The sequence below is a fragment of the Pyrgilauda ruficollis genome, unplaced genomic scaffold (assembly GCF_017590135.1).
Source record: "Pyrgilauda ruficollis isolate IOZ18807 unplaced genomic scaffold, ASM1759013v1 scaffold66, whole genome shotgun sequence".
Taxonomy (NCBI): Eukaryota; Metazoa; Chordata; class Aves; order Passeriformes; family Passeridae; genus Pyrgilauda; species Pyrgilauda ruficollis.
In genome coordinates, this window is record NW_024528377.1 from 5966656 (window position 1) to 5990372 (window position 23717).

A 23717-nucleotide genomic window follows, 5' to 3' on the forward strand; every position below is an offset into this window, starting at 1 on the left:
GTAGATGGGAGATCTGCTTAAACTGTGAGTAAAAATATGTCATATGGTGAAGGACGTTTAATGTTTAGTTGCTATTTTATTTCTTAAAACAACTAGCCAATCAAGGCATTAAGTACTTTATAAAGTCAAGAAATTAATGGTCCTTGTAAAAATTGAAGGTTTTTTTAGAAAGAGAGCTGTAAAAGAACAAACAATTACAGGTAATCAATACCATTGTTATTAGGAAACCTGTGAGAACAACACTTCTTCTCAATTAGGGAAAAACTGTATTTTATGTTTCTCTCTTGCAAGCTGATCTTTGTTCACTTCAGCCTGTAATCTTGGTTTATGCTTTATGGATAGGCTTTGTTCTGGGTGTTTTTGAAACATTGCTTGCCTTTTTTAAAGGTTTCAACAGAAGAACAAATAGCAATGAACTCAAAGAACAAAGGATTGTTCTTCCTTTCTTTCCGTCGATTTTTATCCCCCCCCACCCCTTTCTTCAAGAAAAGCAAGGAACGTTTCATCTTGTTTTTCTCCCCTTTCAGGAAGTTGATGGCAATAAAGTGATGTCTTCGTTTGCCCCGCACAACTCATCTACCTCACCCCTGAAGGCAGAAGAAGGTGGGCGCCAGAGCGGGGAGTCCTTGTCCAGCGCCGCCCTGGGCACCCCGGAGCGGCGCAAGGGGAGCCTGGCAGATGTCGTGGACACCCTGAAGCAAAGGAAAATGGAAGAGCTCATCAAAAACGAGCCAGAAGGTAAGGCCTGGGAAGCTGGCCAAAATTTTCTGTGTTCTTTTCTTTTCTCCAGATCCTTTGGATACGTATACTTTTTAATCGTGGCGTTTTCTGCTCTGTTTGCTTTTCCTTGCCAGCAGAATTAAAGATCTTAGAGTTCTTTTCTGCATTAGGGGTGAATTTTATCAGTGTCCCATCGCAGCTAACGTTTTTAGCTTTTCCCAAAAAAGAGAGCCTAGTGGTCTTTTTGTTACAGTGGCAACCTCCTCAGTATGCCTGCAGTAAGCTAATTTTAATCACCTGGGGGCTTTTACACCACTACTTTCTAAAGTTACTGCAGTAAGGTAATTTTAATCACCTTGAGGCTTTTACACCACTGCTCCCCTCTCCCCATTTCTAGAACTAAAAGAGTTATTTATCTATTTATCACCAATATTATCAATATTTTATTGTTTGTCATCAGTGTCAGTGTTCTTGTGAAATGATCCAGTGGGCAGGTCATTGTTTGAAAGGTAAGAAGGTAAACTGGGAGTTTGTGGAAGCTTTTGTGTGGGACACGTCGTGGTGTGTTCGTGTGTAGTGCAGGTGCTGTACAGGCAGGGAATGCAGGTGTTCCTGCATTACGTGTGGCCAGCAAGTCTCACCTGTGGCTCCTAGGTGTCCTTTCTGGAGAACAGGTTTTTTGAGGGTCTTTTTGAGACCCTCTCTCCAGCTGGTGGTGACAGGACTTGTGCTCTGTGGGCTGGGGCAAAGACCAAAGATGAGGATTTTGAATTTTGGCCTGTTTGGGGCAGAGTCCAAGCCCTGGCTGGAAGGTGAAGCTCTCGTTGTGCTCTCTGTAGCTATCTCCATGTGTATTTCCAGCTGCATCTTCGGGCACTGCCAGCCAGTTGTTGGGAGCATACTGAGCCTTGTTTCCTAGGGCACAGCAAGGAGACTCCAATTTCATTTCCACTCACCTGTCCTGTTAGAGAATTCTATTCCAAATGTTTAAAAGCAGGGCTCTCAGGGCCCACCTCAGTGCTGAAGCATGAACTGACAGCACCTGCAAGAACATTTCAGGAGAACCTGCATACTGGAATGGAAGTATGGACACAAACATGTTGGCACATACAGGAGCATGACAGGATTGTAAATTAGGCTTTTCTTGACTGGAGCGTGCACTAAGGCTCTGCTGGGAAACAAATTCTTTGTCTGAACATTTCTTTAATATTCCTTACAACATAATTTTTGTACTTAGGTTGATGCAATGGTCAGTGCCATAGCATACCTTGTGCCTTTGGATGGAAGAGATTGTGGGGGGAATGGGTGGGAAGGAGACCAGGCTTTTATCGGAGAGAGGAGAGAACAAGGAGCTCTGGGCAGTGGATAAATGCTCTGCTGGGTATGAGGTTGTACAAGCTGCACAGACTCCATTAAGGAAAGGCCACAGATAGACATGAGAATGGTTACAGAGCTTGTGCATTATCTCAGCTCTGCTAAAATGAAAATATACAGTACAAACAAAAGATCTACAGCTTTGTGAAGAGATTGGGAGAGAGAGGAGGGGGAGCAACTGAATGTTGGGCTTTGCAAATGCGTGCAACAAAAAATCTTTTCTTCCCTCTAGCCATTGTTCTATTGTCTTTCAAAGGCCATTAAATTGAACAGCAGGTTGTGATGAAAATTTCATTAAGCCCTAGTTAAATCATTATGAGGGTGCCATATTCATGTCTCTGCTTACTCCCCATCTAGGAAAAAATGAATAGGAAAGAGTTGAGCTTTTTTTCCCTTTCTCCTTAAAAGCGAACTAACAAAAGTTCAGAAGTTAGAAGAGAATGGGAAATGGGACATGAAACAAAAGGAGGCCAGAGAGGTGAGGTGGCTAGGAAGAAAATTAGACTTGCATAAGAGCATTGAAAGGTGGTGAGGGACAAATACATCATTTTGACAAGCCTCCCTCCCCCTTCCCTTCAGCCAACATGGTTGTTTTTAGAGTGGCTAATTAAAAAATATATATTTCTGGGTGCAGATGGCTAGACTGTTCTTAGAGGTCCTCTACAAATATGAGTCTTTTCCCTAAATGAGTTATATACTGATACAGCACAGTGTCTTCTCTGTTTGAACTCCAGCAGAAAATTATTGTCATGTCTTCTTCACGTAGTGCTAAAGTAAAATTGTCAGCCATCACTGGTTGCTAGTCAGGTAATTAGCATATTAATGAATTTCCCTGTGAATGAGGTGTTACAAGTGGGAATCTTTGATAGTGCATGTAGGTAAAAATGCAGCGATTTGTGATAAATGCATATTTCAGTAATGACTTTTAGTCTTGCTAGTTTGTAAAGCTTTGTGGGATGAAGATCAAGAATCTTGGTTAAGCTTTGCTGCATTATGTCAACAAGAATAATATAATACTTTATTTCCCTTTGGGAAGAAAGGGAAACATTTGCACCAGTAGTTGAGGTTTAATTAAATCAATTTCCTGTGAATCTTTCAAGGACCAGATACGAGCCAGATTCCCATTTCTCTATGTACTCAAAAGTTTATATATTATTTAACTTGTACAATGGGCTGTGTTTGCTCTCTTTTTATTGTTTGAAGTAGTCCTCTGAATTGCTGTGGGAAACGTGCTTTTCAAGCATTCTCTGAAATGGCCTGTTTTCCTCAAAATCAGAAAAAAAAAGAAGGGCTCATAGACAACCTGAGGTCTCAATTCAAACCCCGTAGCAGTCAGGGGAAGGGCTTCTCTTTTCTGAAACAGGCTTTAAAGACAGGGAGATATTCCAAAACAGTGATAACAGCTTGGACTCTTTCTAGGAAACTTCATGGATATAAGGGAAACGGTTTTCTTCAATTATGTGTGTTAGAAAATAAAAGTAAAAATTAGTAAGCTTTGTCAGTAAAGGACAAGAATCTTTACATTTTAAACATACTGCTCAGAGTGCAGCAATGCACATGTGTGAGCACCTCCCTGCACTCACACAGGACTGGTAAGGGAGCATCACTCTTCACCTAAATGGTTTTCATGTAGATTTGTTGTATGTGTACCCTGGTTCATGTGCCCTGCAGGAACCCACGCTGCCTGCTCTTCCAAAAGCTCAGCACTGCCTTTTCCTCCTTGGATATGAGTTTGGGGGATTGGGGGGGGTGTTTTTATAGGGGTTTATACTTAGCTCCAAAGCTCCTTGCTCCTTTTCTTTTCCCCCTAATTTTGCCATTTTGCTGCTGCTGGATGGAAGTGTGTGATTGACAATGAGTCATGCTGACACAGAGACAGAAGTGTTCCAGTGGATCTAAAACTCACCGAGTTTTACTCATTACTAACACAGTGCTCATTCTTCTTCTCTCAAATTCTGTGGAAAATCCTTATATGCAGCTTTAGTATTAGGCCCCCAAAGGCATAAACCTATTACTGAAGTCACACAATGTTATTTTACATGAAACATTCTGTCCTTTCTAACTTGAGCTTCAGAAGAGGAGTCAGTCCCCTTTTATTCCTGGTGCACAATAATGAAGATAATGGAGTGGGTTTGGAGGAGCCTTATACACTGTGACAGACCTCAAGCCCTTGCCCTGAGGGTCGTCTGCCGACCATGGGATTCCTTTTGCAGCTAAAATCATTAGGAGAATGAGATACAGGCATGTTTTTCTTCTGTTTTCTTCAGGCATCAGAGGATGGCAGAGACTCCCTGTCTGTCTCTTCTCCTCATTTGTAGAAATGAAATGGAAATCTCTTTGAAGTCACTGAGCTTGACACAAGTTTGTGAAGGAAAAGACCAAAGCAACCACTTAGCTTTTCCTTGCACTATTAATGTGATTGGATTGCTGTATTTTAATTTATGGCCTGTGCTTGTGGAAAATTAAATCTCTGAAATCTCTGTAGCCTTTCCCCTAAAACGTATGGCTTGGCTTCTGGGAAGGAAAGAGGCAAACAAGTAAATTCCTTCCTATTTTTAGAATAAGCTGGCGTATTCTTTGGCTCTTTACATCTCCTAACTTTTCATTAAGAATCAATCCTCTTTCTCCATTTTGGTGGCTCTTACAGGTTATGTATCTGTTCATCTTTATGACCTTCATAGTGGGTCTTCTGAGGCCAGACCCGTGTCGTTGTAGGGAATTTGTAGGAATTCTGTATAAAGAGGGATCTTATGACCATCCACCTGATGAGCTTGTGTGGGGGCAGTCATTCATCTGCATGGCCCTTTCTTCCTTGGGAAGCACCTCTGAAACTCAGTTCAGTTGGGCTGTTTAAGTGAATACTTTGAATTTTCTGTAAAGACACGTACATACATGCACATACACACATATAATGTATTATATGTATTTAGACATAAATATATATGAACACACACTCTCACAAACTATTCATTTATTGTGTTTCATATTTATCCTGCTCCAGAATTTTGATCTGAGGTCTTCAGAGGGGCAGCAGTTAATGTCAGCTCTTTGGTAAGAAGGGAATAGGTGTGTGTGCAGAGCTTTAACAAGGTGGGTACTAGAGCCTCATGTATTATAGTAGGCAGCAGTACAAATAATTGCCTGTCATGAAGAAAGGGATGAGAAGAGCCTCTTGGGCATGATTTTTGTCTTCTGAACATCCCCCAAAGGCTGTTTGTATTTGATGTTTAAGTTTACATTATAAATCACAACACCTGTTAATGTGGTAATTTAAATGGCTGTTGTTTAAGCAGTTCTGTAACCTGTTAAAGTGAGCCATGCTGAATTCAGACTCTCTGGTCGGGGTATCTCCTAACATTATCAAACTTTTCATCAGCAAATCTTGTAAAAAATCAAGATGTGTCTCTCTTTTTAAAACACAGCTTCCAAAGCAGACCATTCATGGGCACCAGGAGGGTGGCCTTTGAAATGCAGACTCTTGTTTTTAAATAACTTCTGATGGGAAGGGATGGAAATAAAGTGCACAGACTCGGGAAAGGCCTAAGGATACTGTAATTGGTTGAAGTTGAAAGTTCTTTTATTTGGTTCCTCACTGCCCCTTTGACAGAGTACGTGTTGAAGAGGCTTTGTAATGCTTTTCCACTGAAGGACAAGCAAGGGTACGTTGCAGTTGAGCACTTTCAAGTTTTGCTGGTGCTCTGCTGCTGCTGTGGAGGGATGCTTCAGGTGCCTTGTGGTTCCATGCTCTTCTCTGCAGTCTTGTCACCAGAAAATGTGTCTTTTCTTGTACAGCAGGCCAGCATCAAGCTTCCATTGCTTCTTTCAAAGACCCTGCCATATGGAAATATGCCTTCACATACTGCTGATACAAATAAAAAATAATTAAAACATTTGAAAGTTTATTTGTGAAATAGGCCTATGTGAGGAGAAGGCCCTGTTAAATACTGTAGCTTAAATTTTTGTTAACAAGTGCTTTAACTCTAGAACAGAGGTAGCCTAGTTTGAAGCCTTGCCAGCTCTGACTTGCTCAAAGTGAAGTTTATTCATTTCTTGCCTTCAGTTTTTAAGTGTTTTCCTTCCCAACAGTTTAGCCTGATAGTCACGGTTTATTTCAATGGATGTTTTCAAAATTTGCTTAGATTCCCTTCCAACTCTCTCTTCTTGCATCCTCAAAAGGTTTTTAGCTTTTGGATTTTTCTTCTTCCTTTTGATAAAGGCATCTGAGGTGCTGATGCAGCATCTTGACTATAGAAGAAAGCATTATGGTCAAGTGAGATACAGGAAAATAGTGCTTTTGGAGAGAAGATGCAGTCCCTCTCTTCCTCTCCCTGGTTCAGAATGAAAGTCTCCTCTGATGAATCTCTACAATTAAAATTTCTTTCTGGGTTATGTTCGCTCCATAGTACCGAACAAGCAGGAGCCAAAGCAGAATGCTTTCTCTTTTCACTTCTCATCTTTAACAGCACATCTAAGTGGTTCAGCAAGGTAAAAATAATTATTTGGGCTCCTGTCTGCCCTTTATCCCCCAGACTCCTCACCAGCTGTGATTCATTTCGGTGGGATTTTTCAAAATTTGCTGTCACTTCTGACCCCACATCATTTTGCCGTGCCTTTCCCCTGTTGCATTCACCCTTTGGTTTTCTGTGTGCTCTTTTAAATTTTTTTTTTATTATTATTTTATTTTCCTTTCCCCCTCCCCTGGAAAAGCCATTAGCTTTCTGACCTTGGTGTTGGTCCTTGGGTGAGTGCTGGAGGAGGCTCTGCCCCGGCGCAGCCCAGCTGTACGTGGGGAGTGTGCCAGCTCCTCGGCTCTCGGGATGTCATTTATTCACGAGTGAAGAGCAAGCCACCTGTTTCTCAGGCCTCTTGTCCCTCATATTAAAGGTTCAAGCCCTTGCTGAATAGTAACATCTTAATCTGGGCAGCATGCACACCATTTAGCTGGAACCTATTTGTCGAGCTAGCAGGATTTGTGGGATTTTTTTTTCCCCTTTCTCTTACCCCTGAGGCGCTTGTCACGACCGTGCATTTTAAAATTAATCAGACCTCCCAGGCTTGTGTGACTGTGTGGTTTAACACGAAGAAGTGGATATCAAGTATTTGCCCTAATTAAATAGGCCTGCTTGGTTTTGTTCTAGTGGATGCTTGGTCTTTTTTTTAATAAGAGCTGCTTACGGAGGAGGCACGGCCGGCTCTAGAGTTAGTGGAGAGCTCACTTCAAAGTTTTCCTCACCACCTGCGCCCTGGATGCTGAGACCTGAAGGGCTCCCCGCGTTCTTTCTCAACAGCACCATTTGTGGGAAGAGGGTGGAGGGGGAAGGGGGAAATTCAGCCAAACGAGGGAGAGAGCTGAGGGAAGGGGAGGTGAGGAGCTGGGACGAGCATGTGCACTGGCTTTGGGAGCTGATTAAGATGACCTGTCATCCTGTCTGATTAGCTTTAGCTCTCAGTCTGTGCCATCAGCTATTCACAAGGCTGTCTTGTGTCTTCTGTTTACCAGAAGCAAGGGAAAGCCTCTAGTACGGCAAGGAGCAACATTTGCAGCAACTCCCACTTGCTTGTTTAGCTAATGAAGTAGCCTTGTAAAAACACTCCTAAGTTTGGAGCTGCTGCTGAGCTTTATTAGATACGTGTCTGCTTAACGTTGGTATTTTTAAGGTGGCTTGAGGGTTGCCAGCTTTATGCATCTGTGCACATCTCCTGCACTGTGCACAGGGAAGGCAGAATTCCTTTCAGCACCTTCCCTTCTCATGCAGTGAATTGTTCTGTGGTTTCTGCACTGCCTCAGGAGAAACGTGCTGTGTGTGTGCGATTTCTGTGATGCATCAATTCAAAAAGTGCTCAAAAACCAAATAAAAGGAGAGTTGGGGGGAACTCTCTGCCCTAAGCACCCTAAAACCTGTTACACAGTAATTAAGGACCACTAGCATTTAGCAATTCAACAAGTTAATTTTAGCCAAAAACTAGTAGAAAATTTGGAACAGTCAACATTTTTAGACAAAATGTTTCTTTGGAAATGATATTTTTTGTTTTTAAATGTTTAAGATGATTAATCTGAAAGAGAAATGAAAACATTTCAATTAGGATTAAATAAAACACTTTGGGTCAGGTGGAAACAGCTTTTCCCCTGACTTGGTTTGGCAGCTGAAATGAAAAAATGCAAACTAGTCAAACAAAAATGAGTTGCAAAACGTGGTGAGGTTTTGTGGGTGTTTTTGTATCTAATGACCTGAGAGGGACAAATGAGCAGCTGTTTTAGAGACACTTAAATATATCTGAATGCTGCACACTGTGGTTTTGAGGGCAATCTGTAACCATTAGTCAGAAAAGCTTTCAAAATTCGGTTTTCTCCAAACATGCAAATCTGAAGCCATAAGTCAGCAAAGTTCTGCAGCACCTAGGGCATTTTATTTTGGGGCAGATTTTGGAACATAACAACATTAGATGTGCTTGGCCTGTCTTTGCAGCCAGGACCTCTGAGTCAGTTCTAGAGGACCTGGGAATCTGCAGTTGGTCCACCCCAGAATTTTACTTTGCTTTCTATACAAACTCGTGTAGCCAGCACACAGTAAAAAACAAACAAAAAAAAAAAAAAAACCCAAAAACCAAAACTGTATTTATTTATTTCCATCACAGTTGAAATTGCTGAAGTAAACCCCAGCAGGTAGGTAGGATGATACTCCACTGATTTAAAAGTTTATTGTACATCCATGCACTAACTCACTGCCATCTTTCTCTTCCTCTCCCAGTATTATTATTCCTATTTTAATTTTAATTTCAAACCTTGGCAGAACCCAAATGTAAAGAACATATTGACACTGCCAAGCATCTGTCTGGTGCTTGACAGCATCATAGAAACCCTTCCAGTGTTTCCTCTGGGTTGCCATTGGTTATTTAACAACACAATGCAAACGGTGCAGTGTGGGTGTATGTGAAAAGGAAAGAAAGGTTGAGGTGGGGGGAAGGAGCCCTGCACGAGTAAATATGTCTTTCATCATATCTTTTGTTTGGTCTGTTTGCTGTGTGCTATTCAGCAGTCAATAGGAGTTGTTTGACGGCTCTGCAAAGGGGTAGGAAACCTTTTCTTAAACTTTTATTCTCCTGCTTTTGTCTCAGTCCGTGAAGTTCTCTGCTTTTGTTTCTCTTGCCCCATTTTGTTGTCACCTGTCTGTTGTTGAAGGGGTTTCGTTGCTGCTGTTTGGCTGATGTGAGGTAAGCTGATACTCGCGTCATGCTCCTGCTTGGGAGCGTTCTTGTGCAGGTGAAGTGGGCTTGAGAGAGCTTAGGGGAGATTTGCTGCTCCGGTCTTTGGGGCAATAGAGCTCTTTCAAGCTTTCATTTCAATGTATTTATTTATCCAGAGGAGGAAAGGGAGAAGTGAATGAAGAGAGAAATCAGGCTCTGCTTTCTGCTGAAGAATGCCCTGGTAGCACTTGTGTGACTGGGTAAGGCTTTCTGAGATGTTTAGCCTTGATTTAATTCGTATTTAAGATTTCTCCTCCCAGCACATTAATATAATGTCAATGTAGAATGCATTGCATGGTGTAATTACTGGAGAGAGCAGTAGTTGGGAAAACAGACGGTAATTGAACACATGGCTGTTCATTACAACAGGACAGTGCTCCTACGCTGGTATTTAGGGCATTAATAGGGAAGAATTGATTTGTTGTTTTAAGATGAATTCAATCACTGTTGCTTAGGCCTTTGTTTGTTCAGGCCGAGTTATGCTTTGTTTGTGTTATGTGCCCAGGAGGTTTACACACCACAGCGTGGCATTAGTCATGCAGAGGGCTTGGGAGCACAGAGCCATTTACATGAACAAAGGACATTTTTCTTTTTGGCTCTGTTTATCTTCCTCTCCAGTTTTGTTGCCCTCTAATCTATCTCCATGTCTCTCTCCCTCCTTTGCCCCCCTCTCCTTCCCACCCCAAACATTTCTGATCAATGCAGAGGTCCTCCCACGTTCTTCCTTCCTCCTCCTCCTGGTTCACCCTCCTGGAGACAAATGGAGCAGTGACTGGCAGCTGCAACACGGGGCTGTGGTGTGGGGTAAATGGTGGAAATAGGAGTGGTGGCTTCAAGGTTTTCCAAGGAATTCTGGGGCTGGGGGGAGCAAGGATTGCTTCCAGAGTGAGCAGAGGGGAACGAGCTGTGCTCTGCAATCTCCACTCTGGGTGATGCCTTGGGAAGGCTGACCTAGAACTAGAGTTCTAGTTCTATTCTAAAGAATAGAGTAGGAGATGGACTTAAAGAATAAAGTAGGGATTTGTGAAAAGGATCTCCTCCATGGATGCACCTTGGGCAGCACCAGAGCCCAGCCAGGGCTGCAGCCAAGATGAACCCAAATGGTCCCAAAATGCACGAGCGCTCCCGGGGTCTCTCCCTGGGATCAGCTCTGCTCCATGTGCACATTGCAGTTCAGTGTCCAATTCCAGCTCAGCCCCTGCACTCCCATCCTGCTTGTTTTTCTCTCTGCAGCCCACGGGGTTTGTGCTCCTGGGCTGAGATTTGGATCATTTGTCCTTGGTGCCCAGCTGGAGCAGGAATTGTTTTGTCTCCCTGCTCTGTGCACAGAGCTCACCATCCCATAATATGAAGCTGAGACCCACACACTAAAGCAGCTCAGAATGTGGAAAATATGAAAGCTAAACCTGAGGCATCACAGAAGTTTGGTGTGATGGGATGTGTGCACCTTTGGTGGGTCCTGCTGGCCTCTGTTCTGGAGGAGCCCAGAGCAGGGCACATCCTGGGACTGAAGGAGCATCCTGCCCTCTTCTCACTGCTGCAGGTTGGAGGGAGAAGGAGAAAGCCATCTGACTGGAGTTGAGTTCCTGGTCTCCCTGTTGTGAGCTGCAGGGTTTGTACTTCAGGCTCATTGTGCTTGAGAGGAATCTTGTCTTGGTTTATTTCTGAGCATGGAAGAGTTAATGGACACTTCAGGGGGACGTGGGCCAAATTGTGCTCTCAGATGTGAGTCCATCACTCCTATGGAATATACAAGAGCTTTAGGAAAGAAACACTTGACCTACTACAGGATTGGTGGAGAGCCCAACGTGACTTGTTTTTCTATCCCTCTACAGACAGGGATTAGGCCTGTTCCTAGAAGGAGCAGGATTAAAAGAACTGGAAGGTAACAACAACAGCCAAGTCCGTGGGGTCACTCATTGGTGGAAAATTTTATTGCCTAGCTGGTAAGATACTTGTGTTTGAGCCCAGCAGTGCAGGGTGAATTGCCTTTTGGGGCACAGAAAGTGCTGGCTTAGGCAGCACCAGGAAGGAGAAGCACAGATGTGTGACACAGGGAGCCAGAGTCTTCCTGTCAGGGAGAAAAAGCAATTTCCTACACTGCAACGTGCAAGCAACCTCCATTGTTCCTCTGAGCCTTTTAGCTGTAATTTATTAAATTATTGAATCTGCAGATAAATAATAGACACACAGGAGATGAGCTCTGTGGATGTGAAGTCCAGCAGGGGCTGTTGCTTGTGTATGGGACATGCTACTTGGCTACCAATTATAATTGTTTTCCTAAATACCTAGGAATTGCAGTTGCAAAGGCCAGCCCATATGCCCAAAGGAAAATATGATTTCCATCTCAAAAAAAAAAACAAACCCACCAAATAATTATTGTACTGCACTGCCAATAAACAAGAATGCTAACAGCCAAAGACACAAAAGCCTCAGAGTCAGGAAGGGTGTCCAAGTGCTTTATCAGGAAGGAAAGTGGCTCTCCTGCCTTGGAAGTGGTTATCCCAGTGTCCTGTTTTTGCAGTGCAGTTTGGAATGTGGCATCAGTCTTGTACTCTAGATTAGCCCACACAATCTTAAGGTAAATAGTCTAGAGACAAAGATCACGTGGAAGAAGAAAGCCTCTTGGTTTTTTATGCGCCCTGATGTTTTTATGCTAAATTTCTTTTCCTTTTCTGTTTTGCCCACAACACATATCCCATTTCAGTAACTGAGCATCTTATCTCCCACAGAGTCAGGCATAGGGAAAAAAAAAACGAAAAAGCAAAAAAAGTCAACAACTAACCAGAAAAATGGTTTCTACTGCAGTGATTACTGTGTATTCATTTGATCCTGTAGGTTTGCTGGCTTGTTACAAAGTTAATGCATTTTTGCTGAGATATCTATATACAAGACCTAAATAAAGCCATGTATTTCCAAATAGTTACATTTCCATGTATATGAAATTAATATATGAAGATGAAACTGGAGGACAGCAGGCTCTTGCTAATGATTGTCAGCTGCAAAAAATTCTGGATTCCACACTGATCTCATGTACAGCTTTAATCAGCAATGGTGTTTAACTAAATATGGAGACATTTCGTTGAAGATTATTTTATTTTAAGTTTTTTGAGGGGTTTTTTTTGTGTGCGTTTCCTCTTGCTGTGTCATCTAATTGATTCACATTGAAGCTTTTGGGTATGGGATGTCTGGGATGCCTCTCCAAACAAAATGCATTCTTCTCTTACTGGCTTGGCCAGGTCAGTCCTGTCTGAGTTCAGATGAATTAGGGAGCTTTCTCTGGTAGTCATTCTATTACTAAGCATAAAATTAATAGATGAATAGTATATGTAATATAGCAGTTTAGGATCTTGTTCTTTCTGCTGAAAAACAGATGCAGTCTTTTTGAGCCAGTAATGGGGCTTTTTGTTATTGTTATTTTATTGTTAAGGTTACTGGGTGGCAGAACACAGTACCCAGTGGGTGCTGCACAGCATACATGACCCAATATTTTAAAATAACGGGGCTTACAAAGACAAAACCACGAGAGGTGCTTTCTTACGTTGCCAGACTGCAAAACGTTCCTGATAGTTCTCTGTAAACTCGTTTTGTTGGCTGGTGCTTTTTGTTCTGGCCTCATGCCACAAGTGCAAAGTGCCACTGGAGTGCTGCAGAGTTCAGCTGCCATTCCATTCCATCCCTGGGCTCTCACAGGTTGGTGCTGACAGTTGATCTGCAGGTGCTGGACACTGTGAATGCTCCCCAGAAATGAGGCTGTGGGCACCAGCCACGGCACTCCTGAGTGTTCTCAGGGCACACAAGGTGCTCTGTGCCTGCTGGAGCTCACCTGCCCCAGCTGTGTTAGCACACAGGTCCCTGCAGACACACAGGCAGGTGAAAAAGCATCCTGAGAAGAGTGGAGATGCTTGCTGGATTTGCATAATCAGGCAGCATTGGGGGGAACATGGAATAGGGAGACAATTCTTCCAAGCTTTTCAGTATAAATTGTGCTTTGACATTCTTCAGCCCTTCCTTTCTCCATTAGGATACACCTTTGCAATCTGATAAATTGGGATGGGCAAAATACTGGTGGAGATGAGTTTGTTTGGTTTTGTTTTGGTTTTTTTTTTTTTTTTTTGGAAAAATCTTATTCCTGCTTGGGGAGGGCACTGGGATTGTTTAAGCAGTGCTAGGTAGCTTTCCTCCCAGGCTGAATGCAGTCCATAAAGCTGTCACTTCTGCAGCTTAATACTGGGTCTTAATGTATTAATTCAGGGCTTTCAGTGATCTAGGACACAACATGTGCCAGGAGTGGGAACTAAAATTAGAGGCAGACTTTTGGCTGTGAGAGCTGCTTGAGGCTACTTGGGGTGAACGAGGAGGGAAGAGACCTGGTGTCAGTCACAGTCCAGGGGCTGTGAGAGGTCCAAAGCATCCCCCAAAAACAGTTTTTCTGCAGGTTTTTTCTGCACCACACCCTGTGGTGAGTGGCCCTTCCTTTTTCTGTCTTATCCCACTCACTGAGACAGCACTCAGTGGTTCATTTCACACTCCAAATCCATGGTGAAGGCTGTCTAAGTTCATTGTTACACCAACAACTGGACTTTGCTGAACTGGGATTGTAGTTCCCATGCCCTCCCTCTTCCCACCTCCCCCCTTAAATAGTAGCCAGTCTTCTGTAAAATGCACCTTAAAAAAAGTGAAAACATTGTGAAATGTGAAACAAAGTGAAACTCTTGTGAAGGATTCTAAGTTTTCATTCATGGAAAGCAGCTCCTGATGATGAAAAAAAAAAAAAATAAAAAGGATGAGGCCAAATAGGGCTGAGCAACAGAAAAATAGTTTCTTCCTCCTCCACTTCACTGGATGTATTTTATTATGTAAAATTTTACCAGAATCATTTCCCTGTAATTTTTTTTTAATACATCATAATTCTGTGAAGGACTCTGAATGAAGACTAATTAGGCATTATTGTTTGGTTGTGTGGACTCTCCTGTGATTCTTTCTTGTTTACTTTGCTCAAACTGTCGGTACTGTTCTGGCCATGTAGAAATAATGACTGTGTTACCTCATGAACATGAGATTGCAGGGACCTTGTGTGAGATTGCTGTGCCACTTGTTCCTCCTCTCTGATTATTTCAGGCTATCTGGAACCTGTTCTTCCTTTTTGAATAGAGAAACACTCGGAAGCACAAGTTCACAGACATTTCATCTTTACTAAAACATCCTCAGTCTTTACCTTGTGCTGGCTTATCTCTTTCTAATGAAATGAAGGCTGCACTTTGGCACTTCTGTGGGATTCGCAGAAACCTAGGAGGGGCCCTCATTCAAATGAGATACATAGGGATAACTCTGCAATATTAAAACTTTGCCTTATATTGAAACAAAGAAAGATTTGTAAGTTTTTAATGTTGGGGAAAAACACTTTTCCTCTGAAATCTGTACTGTGAATCTAAACTCTGATATTTTGCTCCCATTCGTGTGCAGCACTTTCTTTGATGACTGCTGGAGTTCTGATCTCACAGGGAGCAGAGAATACTGGAGTTGAGATTTCCTGAACAGAGCTTAGGGGATAATATTGTGTTCAGTTTGTTTCACTAGATGCAAGCTAATCAGGGAATAATTAACAGTCAAAATGCCAAGGTCCTCGTTCACATGAAGGATCTGGTATTGAAGTCCTCAATAAAGTAACACTCACATTGAATTCAGTGAGACTTTAAACTGAACAAATGCTTCAGGATTTGTCCCCACCTTTTTTGTCCCTGTCAGTTTTTAATGAGCATCCCATAAAAGTCTTTAACAATTGTACTGACTTTGATTTTTCAAGGTTCGGTAGAAAATTGCTTTCTCAGGTTGAGGGGAAAAAAAAATGTTGAAACAAAAAAAAAAGCACATTTTCTCATCATGTTGTCTAACATAGTGTAAGCAGATTCAAAGACTGTCTCACATCTTGCTTTCTGATAGTTAGGGATGTTGCAAAGAGCACTGTAGAGAAAAGGCAGGGAGGAAGGATTACAGCTGATAGATGGAGATATTTTTGACCTCATCCCAAATTCTTGGGGTTGAGGTAAAATTCAGACAGCAAGGCAGTTATTGGTGCAGGTTGTTTGCTTGTTTTATAAACGGAGGGGGGAAATGGCAGTTCCAAGCTCACCACGTAGGGACAGTGGTGCTGGAGTGCCCTGGGCTGGTGTCACAGGGAGCAGTGCCTGCATCCATCCTCTGCCTCGTTCCCTCTCCTGTCACCGAGAGCTCCCCGGCTGAGACAGATGGCTGCTGCTTTCCTTGTGTGCGTGGGAGACAGGAACTTCCACATGTGATTTTTTACCATTTGGTAGTAATTAGTTTGTTGTATAAATTAACATTAACCGAACCGTTCTTCAGGCATTGTTTGTCGTTGTTCTTTGAGCCTCTGAGTTGGGTAAAGAAATAAAAAGTGGGGAAGAAACTGCTTCTTATTTTGTGCAGGGAAAGGACTCTGTCATTAGGCAGAACAGAGCAGCAATTATCATTGCATGCCCAGCAGACTGAAAACTTTGAAAAAGCACTTTAAAAAGCGAGATTTTTTTTTTTTCCTCTGGAAATATTAATGGAAATTAATGATTTAGATGTGCAGATAGGCTTTATAAAATTTGTAAGAATAAAGTATGGATGTAAGCAAGGGTAATCAGACCTTCCTGACATCATCATTGTTACTGCTGCTACGACCACCACTGCTGCTTTGATGAGTATTTATAGGGAGTAGAGGGTTTATTTATTTTTTAAATGCACGTTCTCTCAATATTATTCCGTTTTCCCCCCATTTCTGTAGCATTTCCTGATCTGTTTGTGGTAGGCAGTAGGGATCTTGTGCTGCATATCAGGAGATGAGCTGTTGCTGGTTTTCTCTGGGGATTTCTGTCGTTTCCAGCAACCAGCCAAATCGGAATTGTCAGGAGAACAGCCTCTCACATGTTCCTTGGCACTTCTGCTTCCAGACTTGGGCAGAATCCAGACATGCAGAGGTTCATGGACATGAAAAATAACAGGGAAAGTGCCCTCTGGTATTAGCCCAATATTTTAGGAACATATTGGGAATCCCTGGGTTCATTAGCTGGAAAAGTTCAATGCTTCAGCAAGTAAGGAAGTTTCATATCTCATTATACTGAAGTTTTTCCCTTTCTCAGGAGTGGCTGAGAGCTGGTGTTGGTGTGTGTCCTTCAGAAGGGCTCTCCCAGCCTGGCTACAGAGCTGGCAGGACGGGCACTGTGGCCCTGTGCATTAAATCCTCTCACACAGCCTGGGCTGCAGAGGTAAAACTCAGGTACAGCCCATCACACAAAACTCATTTAGTGGCCAGAGTACACCCTCCAGAGAAGGGTTCGTGTGGCTTGAGTTTAAAAGTGTCCTGGTACTGTCTGGTGAAACAGAATGAAGGCAGTTTTACACCCAGCCTTGAAAGTTGTCTGTGTAAATTGGTGTTTATTGTGGTTTTGCTTCAGCTTGTGGCGTGCAGGGCTCACACACAGGAGGTGAGTTTGGCTCTTATTCCTACTCTCAGAATTGCTATTAATATTTACATTTGTCCAGGTAAGTAGTTTTGCCTGGACAACAAATGCTAGAAAAGGACTTGAAATTCTGAAATGGGTAAATAAATGTAGCTTAGTCAAGGGTTGTTCTGTTTTTCTTGGCACGGTGATGTAGCCTATATGAAGCTTTGTGCTGTTTGGGGAAGAGGAAGGTGGGAGGGAGTGTGTGGGAGCTTTGGTGGCTGGAAATGTGAAGAGAATCCAAGCTGAGTACACTGAAACCTGCAGCTAAGGGACAGCTACCATGGATGGTTTTCTTTCTGTCTTGCTTTCTGGCAGTGGTTCCTGCTGCAGCCGAAGGTATCTGTGATGCTCCAGCTTCTGATATCAATGAGTCAAACCTCTTGATGTTCTACTGAACCCTTTTTTCCCTTGAGCTGCCAAGCCAGCAGGTGCTGCCCGTGCTGGGAGACAGGGAGGTGGCTGGCTGCAGCCAGCCCAGTGAGCTCTGTGCAGTTCACCTTCACCCTGCTGGAGGGCTGTGGCCACGAAGGAAGAGCTGAAGGCTTTTGTAAGAAGTGTGCAGCTACAGCAGGGCTGGGGTTCTTTCATCCCTGGAGGAATATGGGCAGAAAAGATCAGTCCAGTGGTGGAGAGCACAGAGCAGGCTCAGGAAACACAGTTTCTTCTGGGTTTTTTTTCTGTGTGGTGTTTTCTCACAGGATTCCCATGTGGACTTCACTCTCTGTGTCCAGTTCCTGTGGTTTTAGGGTATGGTTGACAGTGATAGTAGCTGTGTGCCTCTTCACAGTGAAGTTTAATTGCTGCTTGGCAGACACAGCCTGACAGAGGTCCTGCTTTACAAGAAGGGGCCAGACACAGATCTGAGGAAGCAAGCTCCCTGGAAATGCCTTGTGCAGCTCAGCCCCATTTGCACAGCCAGAAGTGAGCTGCAGGCTGAGTTTGGGAGGCAGGCTCAGCAGCAGAGCTCACTTCTGCCTCCGTGGAAATGCTGAGTGGAGCAGCTGCAGAGCTGGCCCATGGGGCTCCTGTGCCTGGAACAAGCTGGCACAGTGGCCTTGTGGGGTGGCTGCACTACCAGAAGATGAGGTTTCCATAGGTTGTCCTAGATTCTCCTTTCTTGGAGCAGACAGTTCTCCTTGCTGGGTCTCTTGGAGCTCATGGCCAGAGCAAGGGCTGTGCTGGGACATCCAGCGGTGGGGCAGGGGCATCCAGCCATGGGGCTGGGACATCCAGCCATGGTGCTGGGACATCCAGCCATGGGGCAGGGACATCCAGCGGTGGGGCAGGGACATCCAGCCGTGGGGCAGGGACATCCAGCCATGGGGCAGGGGCATCCAGTGGTGGCGCTGGGACATCCAGCCGTGGGGCAGGGACATCCAGCCCTCCTGCTGCAGGACCCTGTGCAGGGGCAGGGACATCCAGCCGTGGGGCAGGGACATCCAGCCATGGGGCAGGGGCATCCAGTGGTGGCGCTGGGACATCCAGCCGTGGGGCAGGGACGTCCAACCGTGGCACTGGGACGTCCAGCCCTCCTGCTGCAGGACACTGTGCAAGGTGATAGCCTGGAAAGCAGAGAGAAAATCAGCCCCTCCTTGCCTGCCACATAAAACATTTCTTACTGTCTCACATGGTTCTCCTGACAGGCCTTGCAGAATTAATTTATTTGTTTTGTGGACATGCGAGTTATGAGCTGTGGCACGGCAGGAAGGTGAGGAATTCTTTGTTTTGTTTTTAGTTTGGGGAAGGAGCGGGTGGGAGGGAGCGTGTGGGAGCTCCGGTGGCTGGGAGCTGAAGGAGAATGCATTAATTAACCCAGGGGGATGGCTGGGCTGCGGGAGTGAGGAGCTGCAGCTTTAAACCCAGTGATCTTTATCCACGGCCGGGTTTGGGTCACAGACCTTGGATAAGAGCAGGGGCAGAGGGTGAGCAGGAGGGTGGGCACGATGGGAACCAGATGTTCCAGGCTGGCCTCTCTGCTGTGCTGTGACGAGGCAGTGGTCTCCCCCACACTCAGAAGCATGTCCTTGTTCTCTGGAGCCCTTCTGGCCCTGTTCACGCGTGCAGCCGTGCGCACATACGTGCTGCACACGCGTGCCCGCACAGACAGCCCTGGCTCTGCCGCCTGCCGCTGGCCTACCTTTCTGAACGGCCCTGCAAGACTAAACAGGTGTTATCTACTTTTGATTTCAGTGCATTTAAATTAATCCTGTCAGCTCAGCTGTTAAAACAACTGTCATCTCCAGCTGTTAGTAATTTTCGACTGGGCACTTTTGCAGGTTGCCAAGTTCTGAGCCTGCATTGTGAGTCTCTCGCTCCCTTTCTCTCCCAGAGCTATAGTAACAATTTGTATTTTTTTTTTAAAGGGGACTCGCATTGCACTGTTTTTACAGCGAGCCCTGTTTATTATATATTGAAATAATATCGTCACAAAACCCAACATCGTCCTGCCAGGCTTTGGAATAAAGAGCTAAACCGTGTGTGGAGTGCGGTGCATATCAATCTTCTGTGGGTTTGTTGCAGCCTCTCTGTGCATTTTAAATTTGAATGAGAGATGAATCAACCTGAGAGTTTGGGAGGGAGGAAGAGAAGGGGCTCTAAATTTTTATTGCCAAAAATAGAGCTTTCATTTTAGAAGCACTGGTCTCTCTTTTCCCTTTTGTCTTAACGTGCATTTAATTTTCATGACTAAATTTACAGGAGGCGCCCTGAACTGAAAACATCCTAAATACCTTTCAGTTGTTGGATTAATGACATGCACGTGGCGTGTGTGAAAATTTCAGGAGAAAAGAACTGAAATAAGGTTGGATACGTGTTATTGATTCCAGCAGACACTCTCTGGTGTGGCTTGCTCCTGTGTGGCCGGGATCTCCAGGGCATTAGCAGCGCTCCAGGGTCAGGAGCATTGTGGGCTGCCTGACCCCAGTCCTGCCAGGAGGGCTCTCTGTGCTCCCTGTGCCTTTAAGTCCCACTCGTGGCACTTGTCTGGCCACGTTTGCACCAGGCTGCTCCCTGCAGTTACCTTACAAGCTGTCCTTAAAACACTGGCAAGGATTATTCAGGAGGTTTTTTACCAGTTCCTAAGAAAAGGATGTACTTAAGAAGTGGCCATAGGTAATCTTTTCCTTAGCAGACCAAGTATACAAATGAATGGGAATTTTTAAGAAAACCCCATGTTTTATATAAGGGCAGTATATCTAGTTCTATATCTTTTAGTAAAATAAAGACTTTCTGTTTAAAACCTCCTTTCTTATGATTTTCATTATCCTTTACTTTTGAATTTCTTCAGGGAAATTCTGCTTAAATAGGAGACACTCCCCAAATATTACCATAATAATTATTTTCCTTTCACTTTTTATTTTTGTGCTTAGACCAAAAAAAAAAAAAAAAATTAAGGAAAAAAAAGAAACCAAAAACTTTACCAATAACATGAAAAATAAAAATAAAACTATTCTGAAGCACCATCTAATTCAGCAGGGCAGGTGCTGATCTAATTCCCACCTTAAAATGTGTCTCTGCTTTTTGGCATGTTCTGTAATACAGAATTGCAGCTATCTGAGCAACATCTCAAATTACAGCACAGTTCTGGCTGTGTTTGAAGGACCCCCACATGAATGCCTTCCTAGAAAAATGTAATTCTTTATGAAATAAGTGGATTCACATGCACCAGGCTTTGGGTGTGCCATCATTATCTTTCTTCTCATGCAGTGGTGCCATTTCAGTAGAACATGAAGCAACTTCCTCAGGTAGTTCTTAGTGAACAGCTGTAGAATTTTTCAGTGAAATGTTTAGTGTCCCTCTTCGCTCTTCATACTGAAGTGTGGAAGGCAGCTCTGGAGTGCACAGTGTGGATAGGTGGGACCAAATGACAGACAGACAGACATCATGCAGTTGCCATTGCTGTGACTGTTGGCAAGAGCTGGGGTTGCTTGTCTTGGATTCTGCTCATATTACATGGCTAAATACTGGAGTTACAGTGGTGCACCAGACCTTTTTCTGTATGGTTTCACATTTCCTTAGTGCAGGAATTTGATCAGTAATACATTAATCTAAAATTCTGGTTTCATAGAAGCTGCTACTGGGCAGGAGTGTTGTTATAACAAAGTACTTCCTGTAAAAAATGCTGCTTTTCTGAAAACCAGGCTGAAAAAGCTGAAAATTCACATAAAGGAAAGATAGACTATGATGAACTTCTCCCCAGAATGACAAGCATTTTGTTTCAGGGAAGCTGAAGAGTTCAGGCCCTGATGCAGTTCCATTTATAGTGTGTGACACTTTGTGTAAACCTGCACCAAGCCCTTCTGGAGGATGCATTTCCAAGTGCTCCTGCTGACAAGGATTTATCCGTATAGGTTTAGTTTCTGCTTTGCTGGAAGCCCCCAGCTGTGTGGAAAGCAGCTGGATTTTGAAGCCAGACACACTCATGGTCTCTGAGGTGAATGTTGCTTCCTTGCTGCTTTCACCTGCACCTCTCTGCCCCACCACAAGCTCAGGTGTGTTGGACTCCTGGCTTCTGCAGCAAGCTGCTGCCATCCCCTCAGTGCCAAACACTGTTAAAGGTACAGCGTTTTTTAGGATTAGGTGGTGGTTGCCTTAATGCTGCAAAGTCCAATTTGCACATGTTTTCCTTGGCATCTTTGCTCTTCTGCACCTTTCTCTCCTTGCTTCCACCTCCTTTGGCGTGGCACCGTTGTAAAAGTCAGGTGATTCCAGTGACATCAGTGAAATTAGCTGTGTGTAAAATTAAGGTGAGGCTGAACCAGTATCTTCAACACCCAAAATGTGTGTCTGCTTTGCTTGCTCGAATGAAATGGTGCTTCCAGACCTTTGGGGCTTTGTGCAATGTGAAAGATTCCATTAATCTTATCTGTATGCAGTAAAACCGTGTCAATTCACACTAATGGTTCAGGGAGTTAACAGGTAAGCACATTTTTCAGCTGGCTTTTCCGTGGGCGAGGGACTGAACCTAAACTCTTGACCCGACACATCTAAATTTAGGGGTATTCAAAATCTGAATTTTGCAACTCGAGTCAATATTTAAATTTCCGTGACTTCGCATGACACAGTTTTGTGGCCAACTGATTTGTGTTTGACAATCCAAAGGTGTAGGAGATAGCTACATGAGCCATAATCTCCTGGAAGATAGGCAGAGCACACATCCAGAGGGTGGGGGCTCTGGAATGCTCTGGCCTGGCTGAGGAGGAGCCTGGCACGCAGAATTGGTGCTGCTGAATGCAGAAATCCTCTTCCCATCCCTGGGGACCAGGGAAGCCCTTCCATGGGCCAGAACCCCAGGCACCTGGGATGCAGGAACATTTTTTCATCCCTTTGTTCCTTTCCTGTGCACGTGGACTGAGTAGGGCAGGATTTACCTGTGGCATTTGAGAGGAGAGAGAAGATTGCTCCATTGCTTCTCACCATTGACCAAAAAATACATGACAGGAGGAAAACCAGACTCTGTTTATTTATCCCTCTCCTGTTGAAGTTTCCTCTTTCAGTTCCATATCTTATTTTTCCTTCCTTCCTACTAACTTGTCCAGTCTTTTCCACTTGTATTCTTGAAGGAGCTCATTAGCATCTCTTAACTAGATTTGATGAGCATGAGCAAGCAGGGAAAGCAACAGGAACAGCAAAAAAGGTAGTGAAGATTTAATATCAACAGGACATGACTATGTGAAGTGCACTGCAGTGTCAGTATAGTGTAGAATATTGATAGGCTTTTAATTAAGCAGTGATTTCTGTTAGATGAGGTATTAAGTGCAGTTTTTGTCTGTTCTTAGAGATCTCTAACCCCAGTACAATAAGCTGTGCCTCTCAAGTTCCTGTGTTCATAAAGCCAGGAGAGTATATTTAAAATTATCAGTGTTTTGCCATGACCCACTGTGTGGTTATTGTTATTTTAGAGAAACAGTGACATTTTCAATTCAGCTTCTTGTCTAGGAGTAAGTTGAGCTGAAAAAAATCCTCATTTGCATTCCAGGCTGTAATGGTAAATGCATTGCTCAAGTAGATAAAACTTTCCCAAGTAAACAAGCAGGAAATGCTCTGTCCTGCTAACTATGGCCAACAGCTTTGATAGCTGTACCTCAAGGTAACTGCGTGTTTTCACTCAGAACACCTTGCTCAGATTTGCTTCCAGCACCAGGGAAGAGGAGGTTTTCCATTTCCAGGGTAAAGCAGACTGGGTGCCTTTGAACCAAGCTTCCTTCACGTGCTGCTGGTGAGTGTTCCTGACAGTGCAGTTCAGTGTTTTGTCCTCTGCAGGGGGACAGTTCAGTGTTTTGTCCTCTGCTCGTCCCTGGTCGTGTGTGTGGATTTTTCTGGTTCCATCTCTGTCAGGGAAGGTGACATTTTTCAGCATTTTTGGAGAAACACAGGAGATGAGCACGTTTACGTGGCCCTGGTGGGCTGTCCCAAACAAAGTTAAGATCAGGACTGGATTTTCTGTGTGCCTCCACATGTGCATGTGTTTATCTTCCTCTGAGAAGCTGATGTAAACAGGTGCCTATTTCTGCTTTTCTGTGGAGGACAGCAAAGACAAAGCCCCACATTTGCATTATTTCTTTAAAAGATGTGTTATGTTGCAAACTCATTGAGGCAGAGGTGATGCTGACCTTGTGTTTTCTTCACCAGTAACTACAATGTTAGTTGAAAAAACAGCTTAGCTCACCTACTGTGCCCCAGTAAAGGTAATGCTTCACTGTGGTTTCCTTCAAAATTTTGCCTTAAAACTGTCAAAATCATAGCATTTTCTGAACAGTTGATGTGACAAAGTAGTGCTGGAATTTTACCTTGAGTATTATCTTCTTAAGTGGATTTTATTTTCAAATTGTGAAGAAGCCACAAAAGACATAATTCCAAGTGACTTTT

At 43.8% G+C, this 23717-nt stretch overlaps 1 protein-coding gene across 1 annotated transcript in view; it reads left to right on the forward strand.

Moving 5' to 3' along the window:
• SOX5 (SRY-box transcription factor 5) overlaps positions 1 to 23717 on the forward strand; it is a 285147-nt gene that overhangs the window by 66538 nt on the left and 194892 nt on the right. The window contains exon 3 of the mRNA XM_041484509.1: positions 528 to 738. Coding sequence (XP_041340443.1) covers positions 528 to 738 — 211 coding nt within the window. The remainder of the gene's footprint in view (positions 1 to 527; positions 739 to 23717) is intronic.